The 11,442-nt window shown below is 48.5% G+C and overlaps 1 protein-coding gene and 1 long non-coding RNA gene across 3 annotated transcripts; both read right to left on the reverse strand.

Annotated features, from left to right (window-relative positions):
• Window positions 1-2,300: 2,300 nt before the first annotated feature.
• LOC122372131 lies at window positions 2,301-2,743 on the reverse strand. Its single transcript, XR_006254827.1, has 2 exons — window positions 2,621-2,743; window positions 2,301-2,412 (listed from the first exon to the last, which is right to left on the reverse strand). It is a non-coding gene; the product is annotated as an uncharacterized LOC122372131 (long non-coding RNA).
• A 29-nt stretch (window positions 2,744-2,772) lies between these two features.
• On the reverse strand, window positions 2,773-10,327 carry LOC122372130. Of its 2 annotated transcripts, none has more exons than XM_043349011.1 (2): window positions 9,976-10,327; window positions 2,773-9,767 (listed from the first exon to the last, which is right to left on the reverse strand). In XM_043349011.1, exon 2 carries the CDS (start codon window positions 9,376-9,378, stop codon window positions 3,724-3,726), a length of 5,655 nt encoding a protein of 1,884 aa, XP_043204946.1. In that variant the 5' UTR covers window positions 9,379-9,767; window positions 9,976-10,327; the 3' UTR covers window positions 2,773-3,723. The 2 variants fall into 2 exon arrangements, with proteins under 2 accessions (XP_043204946.1, XP_043204947.1); XM_043349012.1 differs by having other exon boundaries at window positions 2,773-3,807; window positions 3,892-10,327.
• Between the last annotated feature and the right edge of the window lie 1,115 nt (window positions 10,328-11,442).

Raw genomic sequence — 11,442 nt, forward strand, 5'->3', positions numbered from 1 at the left:
TGCAGACAAGCACATACTTTTGGTAATAGCTATCAGCTGTCCTACTCCTCTTCTCCCTTCATCAACTACTGGACACATTTGAAGCATCATATATAGCACCAATGTCCATAACCAAAGCTTGCAAGTAGTTTTAACTTCTATGAAGCCAAGGGAAATGTGCCTACATTATGCATGTAAACTCAAAATTACACATGCATGACAAAGGAAGCTTATGTAAAGAGAATAGTTGATAAAAGCATCTCATGGTTAAAATTATTCAAAACTGCACACAGGGCAAACATAAAAAGCAGCAAGTGTACTGTTCTGTTATGCTAAGAAATAGTCCAAAACAAAATACAATCTTGTCATGTTTGAACTGGTTGTTCTTCTATGCCCCTTCATCCATATCTTGATTACAGATGGGCTGTTACTGTAGGCTGATGAAGTGACACTTGATTGCCTTTGTGCGAGTTTCAGTTGCAGCCTCCTTGGTACTGCACTGGAAAGCAGATTGAATTGAATGCCTCTGAAAGATAGGAATACAGGCAAAGTTAGCTGTAGTAGTGTCAATGATAATAGACATGACATTTTTGTCCTTTGACATACATTTGTTGAAGTACAAAAAGGTACAAAATAAATTGGTTTGTTTCAAGACACGCACACTGCACAAAGCCGCACAGACATTACACAGGGCCAGGCATACGAAATTGGTACCCATAAAAATTGATGATTGAAAAGGTCAAAACTTGCAATAATAATTGAAGTAAAAGTTACAATCACAATCATTTGATTTAAAATGACTTGGCATAAGTCACAAGATGCAGCGCTTCTATTCTTTTATGCTTTCATTACCCTCCACATATCAACCAGCTTGATACCAGGCTGTGCAATAGTGTGTACATAACCCCATGTTGCCATTTTATTAGAGCAAGTGGGGTTACAACAACAATGCTAATGTCAAACCCACATCTTGATCTGCAACCTGTACTGTGGTTTCAATCACCTTACAATTGCACACATTCTGGCAGTTTGATGGGCAGAATGGTCATTGCTACTTTCTCCTCACATTCAACACATATTCCCTTTATACAGAGACAGTTTAGACCTGGTTATGGCAAGCATTTTCGAGAAAAGATATGATTAAAGTCCAAGACAAAGGTCGAGAAAAACAACACCAACATAAAACACCGACTATGTAGCACTAATAGTGTCAAATTAATAAAAATATATACATGAGTCGATCAGAAATTCACTGTAGATTTCGAAAATGGTGTCAAATGCCACTCAAATACCCCCATTCGCATGAACGAAGCAATAAAACACTGACCTTCAATTCCGCGTGCCATTCTCCATAGGCCACTGTGTATTAAATAACGCGTTCACTGATAGCGAAAAAAGAGACCCACATATGACGCGTTTGCTACCAGCCAATCAGCGCTCGAGTTACCGAGCGCTGATTGGTGGAGAGGGCCGTCGTCAGCAGCTAATTACACGTTGTTTTCCCTGAACATGTGCGTGAGCGCTGATGCTGCTCACGGGCTGTTGCCATTTTTCGTAATGCTGAAGGCACGGGAGCGAACCCCCCTGGGTTACTCTCAAGCCAACAAAAGTTACTCCTTATTCGATCGTTACATGCGTGGATTCTCTGCACGTTGATCTTTTTTTACACTCATGAAGTTAATATCTGAAATGGTAGCCAATCAGAACGCGAATGGCTATTTGAAATTGGCAGCGCTGGATTTCCGCTATCTAAACGGCCTTTCAGTTTCCACGTGGTTTCCGCCGGTCGCGTGTTTCGTCGTCTGCCGTTTATTGCAATTGTTGCGGTCGTTCCGCACCGTTTTGAAGCAGGCAAGTGTTTTGTATATATGTATATATATATATATATATATATATATATATATATATATATATATATATATATATATATATATATATATATATATATATATATATATATATATATATATATATATATATATATATATATATATATATATATATATATATATATATATATATATATATATATATATATATATATATATATATATATATATATATATATATATATATATATATATATATATATATATATATATATATATATATATATATATATATATATATATATATATATATATATATATATATATATATATATATATATATATATATATATATATATATATATATATATATATATATATATATATATATATATATATATATATATATATATATATATATATTCCTGTTTATCGTTGTTGTCGACACCATCGGCGATATAGCTCGGTACGCTACAAAGGATAAAAGATTGATAAATGGAAATAAATGTATTGGGCATTAGAATAGAAGAGACATATGGACAGTAGACAGATGCAGTCTGTAGTTTGTTGAGAGATCGTAGATCAGTAGTTTAGTTGTAGGTTCCTGTAAAATACACAAATAACAGGCCCTTTTACACCGGTGTGCGCCATAAATCGTCTCATTCATTTCGGTATCAGCAGTATCTGACATATCTATGGGCATATATCCAAACTAAATACTTTTGAACCTCACACCGGAGTTAATTAGTGCATATCAACAACCAACGAAGCGACAAGTAGCATTTCATGTCCAAAATATCCAAATAACCTACCAAGGTGTCTTCCTTCGCCGGGTTTCGTGTCGAATTGCGCACAAGGCCGGTCAGCTGGTGACACGCAAAAATAACAAGTATGGGCAGACGAAACCGGCCGACAATAAACAAATTTAAATACGCCTTTTAACGTATAACGAGAAAACGTATCAAATAATTTCACTACGATATTCCAATGTGAAATACTAATCGAGATAGTATAAATCACTCATTTAACGCAGCTTGGTTATAATGCAGTTCCCAAAACGACCGCGCACCCGCGGTGGCAGCACCTTACGGTGACAGCCGAGAACAATGCTGCCATCTATGCTACAAGCGGTCCCGATGCGATTCAGGACCATCACATCCTCCCCCCGGTGACGCAACGTCACCTGAGTGATCGCACACGGTACACACGCGTCAGTGATCGCGCACGGTACACATCCCAGTCTCGCTGCCACTGCAGCTGTCGACTGTTGTCCACGACTCAGCCGGCAGCCAGGGAGACCAGTCGACTCGCTGCAGCCGACCTTCCCGTGTCTGGCTCAGCAGACAGTACCACGCGCCGTGGCCGAAAGCACCAGCCGCCGCAACCGGCAGCTCGCCGCAGTTCCAGAGACGCCGCCAGGGTCAGACTTAACACCCGCACCGCCTCCGGCCTGATATGCACAGTCAGCGTCATCACTAAGTCACTATTCTGAGAGCGACCTAAATCGGCAGTGGCCGACTCCGTGCCCACGGCCACCCCGCAGGCGACACAGGCACAGCAGACAGCAGCTCGCCGGGGCCGCCCCGTGCCGGCGGCCACTCCACAGGCAGACCAGTTCGCCGCAGCTGACCTCGCGCCGGCGGCGACTCCGCAGGCGACGCACACAGCAGCTCGCCGCGACCGACTCCGCCAGGTCGCCAGCCCCGCCGTTGGAGGCATGCCGGCTCCTGCAGTCCACCAGATCGTCGTCCAGGACTGCTGCATCCAGAAGTCGTCCCTCTCCAGTTCAGGAAGGGTTAGGAACGACATCCTAGGAGGAACAAAGACAGAATAACAGGAAGTTAAGGAAAATAGACATTAGGATAGATACGATTCATGTGCACACGATGTCAGCGATCAGCAGTCATCACCATACTCACTCAGCTTCCTCTAACAGACACACTTTGCTGACGGGGCGGTGGTAAGTGCCTCCCCCCGCTGCCTTCAGCTCAACCGATCGGACGGTGCCGTCTGAGCCCGGCAACACTCGAACAACTCGGGCTAGAGGCCAGAATCCTCTCGGCGAATCGCTCTCAACCATCAGGACGACGTCACCTTCTTGCAGATTTCTTGTTTTGCGGAGCCACTTCTGACGGCTCGTCAGGGTTGGGACATACTCCCGCCGCCACCGCTTCCAGAACAGGTCAGCCAGAACTTGTGACTGCCGCCAACGCCGTCTGCTGCTCAACTCGCAGGGCTGGAAGACTCCGGGCGAGATGTTGACGATTGAACACCCCAGTAGAAGATGGTTCGGTGTCAGTGGTTCTACGTCAGTGCCATCAGGGCTAACATATGTAAGAGGCCGTCCGTTGACCATGGCCTCGACTTCAAGTAGCGCAGTGTGAAGCACTTCGTCGCTCACACATTGCGATCCGATCGTCACCTTCAGGGCTCTCTTGACGCTACCGACCAGTCTTTCCCAGGCGCCGCCCATGTGACTTGCTCCGGGAGGCATAAACGTCCACTTGATGTGATCTTGGCTCAGATGATCCGAAATGCGAGCCTGATTAAACTCCTGCAGCGATTCCCGGAGCTCACGCTCTCCTCCTACCAGGTTCGTTCCGTTGTCGGAAAACAGGGCATCTGGCTTTCCTCGACGCGCGGAAAACCTCCTCTGGGCCATTATAAAACTGTCAGTATCTAGAGTGTTTGCGATCTCTAGATGCACCGCGCGCGTTGAAAGGCAGGTAAACAAGACACCGTACCGCTTCTCGGTCTTTCTGAACTTTTTCACCATCATCGGTCCGAAATAGTCAACACCGACTGTGCTGAAGGCTCTTGAAGTGTTGAACCTTCCGACTGGCAGGTCAGCCATCCTCGGGACTTCCGGACGTGCTCTTCTGTTTCTGCATACGGTGCACTGGTGCAAGATTCTTCGGACGGTTGACCGAGCCTTTGTGAACCAGTAAGCTCTTCGTACTTCTGTCAGAGTCCTTTCTTGACCCGAGTGCAGGACCTTTGAGTGGTTGTACGTCACGATCAGGCGTGTGACATCATCTCTGGCCGGGAGGATCGCTGGATGACGCGTCGAATAGGGCACTGGAGCCTTGCTGAGGCGCCCGCCGACGCGCAGCACGCCATCACCGTCCAGGAAAGGCGACATCTGAGTCAGTCTTCCCTCAGACCCCGCTGGGTTGCCGTTCCGGAGAGCGGCTACTTCTGTGGTGAAAGTCCGCGCCTGACAGTCTAAGACGATCTTCTTTTCAGCCTCCTGAATCTCGTCTGCTGACAGCGGCCCCTGGCGCTTCCAGTCAGCTTTAGTCGGGCAGTTTGATGCGATGAAGTTCGTCACGAATCGTAGCATCCACGCTACAACTCTTCGGTAGCGCGTCCATGAAGAGAATTTCCCTGCGTCAGGAAGCACAGTCACTTCGAGCTCTGGCTTCGTCGTGAGAACTTGCTTTGTTCTTACTTCTGGGTCGTCCGCCGATACAGCTTTGCACGGTGGGTTCTCAGGCCAGTGCTTTTCGTCCTTCAGCAGGAAGTAGGGACCATCCTTCCAGTGCGAGTCTGCGGAAAGATCCGTGGCAGAGGCTCCCCTGGAGCAGACGTCAGCTGCATTCGAGCTGGACGGGACGTGCCTCCACTGATCTGGACGAGACAGCTCTCGGATTTCGGCCACCCGATTGGCCACAAAGGTGTGGAATCTACGGCTGTCATTCCTCACATACTGCAACACAACAGTACTGTCCGTCCAGAACAGAACTCGCTCCACCTTGACGCTCAGCTCCTTCAGGATCATGTTGGCCAATCTGACTCCCAATACCGCTGCTTGTAGCTCGAGCCTGACAATGGAGATTTGCTTGAGAGGCGCCACTCTCGTCTTTGACATGGCCAGGGAGCAGATACTGGGGCGATCGGGCATTATCGTCTTGACGTACGCCACTGCTCCGAACGCCTGCTGAGAGGCGTCACAGAATATGTGCAGCTCTCTGGTACAGTCCGCGCTGATCTCTGTGCCTGAGAAACACCGCGGGACGGTCATCAGTTCCGTGGAAGGGAGCTCACTCAGCCACTTCTTCCAGATCCGCGACTCCTCCTCTCCCAGCTGATCGTCCCAGCTGTAGTTACCTGCCCAGAGGCGCTGGATCAGGATCTTGGCCTGCAGAGAGAATGGCGATAGCAGCCCCAGGGGGTCGTAGAGACGAGCGACTCCCCGAACTACTCCACGTTTCGTCTCTGGTACGTGTGGGTCGATGCTTCTCACTCCCAGCGTGTCTTCGGCCGTGTTCCATGTGCAGCCCAGCACACTCTGAGTCGTGCCAGCTTGAGCTCGCTCTTCCTGTTTGATCTGTTCCATGACTCGTTTCGAGTTCGTCGTCCACTTCGTTAGCTTGAACCCGCCTTTTCTCAGGAGTTCTGTCATTTCCGTCTGCATCTCGACAGCTTTATCTTCAGTTTCTATAGCATGCACGAAGTCGTCCATGTAGAAACTGTTCAATGCTGCCTCTTTAGCTGCTTGTCCTGCTGCAGTGCTGCTGCTGCAGTCTCTGGCCGTCTGCTGCAGGACGAAACTGGCCGACGCTGGACTGCTTTTGGCTCCGAAGATTGCAACTTCCATAGTGTAACACTCTGGGTTCTTCGTCACGTCCAGGTCTCTCCAGAGGTACCGCAGGGCCGCCTGGTCTCGCTGTATGATCCTGACCTGGTGGTACATGGCTTCAATGTCAGCAGTCAGGGCTACTGGTTCTTCTCTGAGTCTTAAGAGGATGCCTGGAAGGTTCTTCAAGAGGTCGGGTCCCGTGAGAAGCATGTCATTCAGCGACACGCCTTCACACGTTGCGGCAGCGTCAAATACTACCCTCAGTTTCCCCGGCTTCCTTGGGTTCGTCACACCGTGGTGAGGGAGGTACCAGGTCCTGGGATGCGATTCTTGCTCCTCTTCAGTCTCCAGCTTGCGTGCAAACCCGAGCTCAACGTATCCGTCCATGACCTTCTTGTACGCCTCGGCTTTCTGTGGTTTCCGCAGTAGGCTCTTCTCCAGTGAATGCAGGCGGCTGACGGCTACTGCTCTGTTGTCTGGCAGGTGTACCTCATCGCTCTTCCAAAGGAGCCCCGTCTCATAACGATTGTCCAGTCTACGTGTGGTGTTTTTCATGACTTCCACTGCTCTGATGTCTTCGGGAGATTTGGCGTCATCGCCTTCAAACTTGCACCCGAAGGACTCAGTGGTCCACCACTGCTGCAGCATTTTCGACATCTCGTCTTCGTCTGGTGACTTCCTGCTGATCAGCATCACCTGCCTCTTCCGCTCAGGAATAAATCCCTTCACTGAACCGGCCAGAGTCCACCCGAAGGCAGTTCTGATCGCCACCGGTTGGGCCTTCTTTCCCTGCTTCACTTCGAGTTGTAGCAGAGCTTCGAGGACATTCGCTCCTAGAAGAAGCTCCACCGTCTTACCGGAACAGTCTGGCAGATCGAGATCTTGCACGTGTTTCCAGTCAGGCATCTTGTGGGGGATCTCAGGTACTGTGACGTTGATTTTCTTTACGGAAAATGCCTCAGGAACTACCACACTTGAGCCATCGCCGAATGACGCTTTCAATTCGAGCTTCAGCTTCACTGAGGTCTGAAGGGGTCCGCATCCCTCGACGCTCTGCAGGCGGAGGGTTTGCCGCTCTCCATGAAGACCCAGTTCGGTCACCACATCTTCGGACACCAACGAGGTCTGCGAACCCGGATCCAACAGGGCACAAACCTGTTTGGACTCGCCGTTACTGCCGAGGATGGTGACCGGCACCACTTGCAGCAGTGTCGTGACATCATCGGTTTTCAGAGACGCTGCAGCGACTACGCGCTCACGGCTGGTCCGTCTGCCGACCCGCTTGCTGCCGTGGAGTGTTGCGTGGTGCCTCATCGTGCAGTTGTCGATTCCGCATGGCTTTGCTGAACGACAACGCCGCACGCCGTGCCCCGTCTGCAGGCAGTAGAAGCAGCGCCCGACTTCGGCGATCCAACGCGCTCTCTCGTCAACTGCCTTCTGCAAGAATAAAGGGCAGTCAGTCACCTCATGCCGTTCCTTACAGCATGGACAGTTTCCTGTTGTCCGTGCGTCGGTGACCAGAGTGCTCCTCTGCTGGGCAGTCTTCTGCATTGGCTTCAGCTTGTTTTCTTTCGGAGTCCTCCTTGGCTGTGACACAGCCGCATAGTTGACTGCTACCCGCACCTTCTTCTGAAGCCAGACATCTAGGTCGATGAGGTTGGGTCTCTGGGTCAGATCGAGGACGTGCGCTCCCCATTCGTGCTTTAACTCCGGAGGAAGCTTCTGTACTACCCTTCTGAGATTTTCATAGCTTCTGAGATCTCCCTCATAGCCAAAGTTCTTGAATATGACTACGGCACAGTGGATTGATGAATGGAGCTTTTCCAGTAACACAGGATCCAGGTGGGATGGGTTAGGGCAGGAGAAGATATTCTGGAGGTGGGCGTGCACGATGTCCTCCTGCTGACCGAACCTCTCTTCCAGCGTCTTCAGGGCCTCCTCGTACAACCTCCCATCGAACAGCATCCCACTGATGGCCTGCTCGGCCACACCTGTTACGGCGGCCTGCAGGTGCACCATCTTCTCAGTTGGAGTCAGGGACGGTTGGTTGTGTACCATTGTTCGGAAGAGAGCTGACCACTTTGGCCATTCAGCTGGCTCACCTCCAAACTTTGGCAGGTTCAGGCGAGGGAGACTCTGACGCACAGCCTCAGCATGCAGTCCAGACTGGAAAGCGCCCGTGCCACCACTGCCCTGGGCCCGGTGAGCAGTAGTGGTGCCGGCGCTGGGTCCCTGCTCCACTTGGGTCCCTGGCACACCACCACCAACCTGGGCCTGGTGAACAGCAGCGGTGCCGGTGCTGGGTCCCTGCGCTTGGGTCCCTGGCATACCACCACCGCTCCTGAAGACCTGAAGAGCTGTAGTGCCAGTGGCTTCTTCATTTTCTTCATTTTCGGCTTCACCGAAATCCTCACGTCTGTCCCAGTTGAGTGAGTCTTCCTTCAACAGCTTTGCACGCAACTCTGCTGCAGCCTGAGCATCTTCAGCTTCCTGTAACTTCAGCATTCGTTGCAGCTGCTGGTCCTCTTCCTCGGTCTTGAGTCGTCTCTGCAGTTGCTGCAGTTCCAGTTTCTTCACCATGGCATCCACCTCTGCTACTCGTGAGGCTGCCGAAGATGACTCAGAATGATGTGACTGTCCGGACACTTCAGATGCCGGGTCGTCTTTTCTGTCCTTCAGATACCCTTCTATTCTACTGACTGCCTCCTCATGTTGCCGATCAGCTTCTGCTTGATATGCCTTCACCTGTTCCAGCTCATCTTCTGACGTCAGCATGGATGCAATATTATCAGATGCCTCTTCCACTTGCTGAAGTGCTTTGTCCAGCTCCGAGATGATGGAAATCAGGTGGGTCCGGCTACCTCTGTTGTCTATCAGAACATAGGCCCTTCTCCTTGTCCTGGTCAAGTTTGCCAAACATCTCCCCCGCTTCTGCTTCAACTGTGCAATTGACTGAGGCATCGTGTGTACAGGACTCAGTTCAATCATGAATCAGGGAGTGCAGAATGGTCAGGTATGATCAGGCATATGGGCAAAACAATTACGTCAAGGTAACAGGCACAGGTGGTTAAAATACAAAGCAGGCACAGTCGGGTAAAATCATGGGTGAATCAAGGCAGGTCAGTTGGGCATCACTTATGAGAACATAGGTATCTCCATTAACTTTGAGGTCATTACAGCACTTTGGAGCTCAAAGGATACCTTGGAACTGTTGTCGACACCATCGGCGATATAGCTCGGTACGCTACAAAGGATAAAAGATTGATAAATGGAAATAAATGTATTGGGCATTAGAATAGAAGAGACATATGGACAGTAGACAGATGCAGTCTGTAGTTTGTTGAGAGATCGTAGATCAGTAGTTTAGTTGTAGGTTCCTGTAAAATACACAAATAACAGGCCCTTTTACACCGGTGTGCGCCATAAATCGTCTCATTCATTTCGGTATCAGCAGTATCTGACATATCTATGGGCATATATCCAAACTAAATACTTTTGAACCTCACACCGGAGTTAATTAGTGCATATCAACAACCAACGAAGCGACAAGTAGCATTTCATGTCCAAAATATCCAAATAACCTACCAAGGTGTCTTCCTTCGCCGGGTTTCGTGTCGAATTGCGCACAAGGCCGGTCAGCTGGTGACACGCAAAAATAACAAGTATGGGCAGACGAAACCGGCCGACAATAAACAAATTTAAATACGCCTTTTACCAAATGCAATCGGTCACACTTGGAGAAAACGTATCAAATAATTTCACTACGATATTCCAATGTGAAATACTAATCGAGATAGTATAAATCACTCATTTAACGCAGCTTGGTTATAATGCAGTTCCCAAAACGACCGCGCACCCGCGGTGGCAGCACCTTACGGTGACAGCCGAGAACAATGCTGCCATCTATGCTACAAGCGGTCCCGATGCGATTCAGGACCATCACAATCGTTATTAACCTATTTGGGAATGGATGACTAGGTAATACTGACAATTGGCGACTTTTCTGGCGCACTATTCATTTGCTAATTAATTGTAAATCAATTCCCAGTAGGTACCATGAAGTTATCAAATGCTGCTGCCAATAGGCATTAAAAGGCATGGAATTGTTTTTATCTTTTCATGAATTTGTAGATATGAGCTGCGGATTGCCAACTGATTATGGTTCGGTTTTCCTAAGTTTGACCATCGCTGTAAATGTCTCTTTGAACACAGCAGGGATTTGCTGGCTGGACTTCTGAAAAAAAACTGATTGTGCACATTGGTTTCAAACAATTAAAATTATCAAATTTATTTCTACCTGACACTCTTGGAGCTCGTACTTGCCTATGTTTTCAAAAGCACAGGGATAGGCGACCAATCATGATCAGGAATTGTAACTGAACTTATCTATAAATTACAGGGCATCTTATATAACTGTATATCCGGCATTTCAAACTTATTTGATAATTTTTATTGATATCGCCAATACAATGTGCGCTAACAAGTTTTCTCAGCAGATCAGCTTGCAATTCTTGTGGTGTGTTTAAAGAAATGTTAACAGAGGGCTGTTCGGATGCTCAGCAAAAAATGAAATATACTGCAGCATGCATGCACACTGAGGGCTACGTCACCCGTTAGTCCCGCCCACACCATTACGTCATCGCATGTGTGACGTCGCCTACTGCGGCATGCTTCACTTCCTGCAGCACGAAATTTGGTGCTGCAGGAGACGAAAGTGGCACAAATTAAAGTTTACCGTCCAATATTTCTTCTTGTAAGAGGTTTGTGGGTTGTTTTTTGGGTAGGTATCATTATCACTCTTTTCAATGGCACATTGCTATTAATCATATTTGAATGCATCTTAACCATTACCTGAATGACAATCACCAGTCCACCCGCGCTGCGTTTTGCATTGCGTGGAATGGCCTGTAGCGGCGCTCAGCCGCAGCATGCCTGCGGACTTAGGGTGTCCCAAATTTCACGAAGTATTCCAATTCACCTAGGATACACCGGGATCCCGTTCCTTGGTTCATTTGAACCTCACACACCAATTTATAGAGTAAACTACCAGTA

This window comes from Amphibalanus amphitrite, unplaced genomic scaffold, assembly GCF_019059575.1.
Source record: "Amphibalanus amphitrite isolate SeventyFive unplaced genomic scaffold, NRLGWU_Aamphi_draft 001320F_arrow, whole genome shotgun sequence".
NCBI lineage: Eukaryota > Metazoa > Arthropoda > Thecostraca > Balanomorpha > Balanidae > Amphibalanus > Amphibalanus amphitrite.

Excerpts from the sequence above, each read along its gene's own strand:
- LOC122372130 (XM_043349011.1), bottom strand. The coding sequence starts at position 9,378 with ATGATTGAACTGAGTCCTGTACACACGATGCCTCAGTCAATTGCACAG.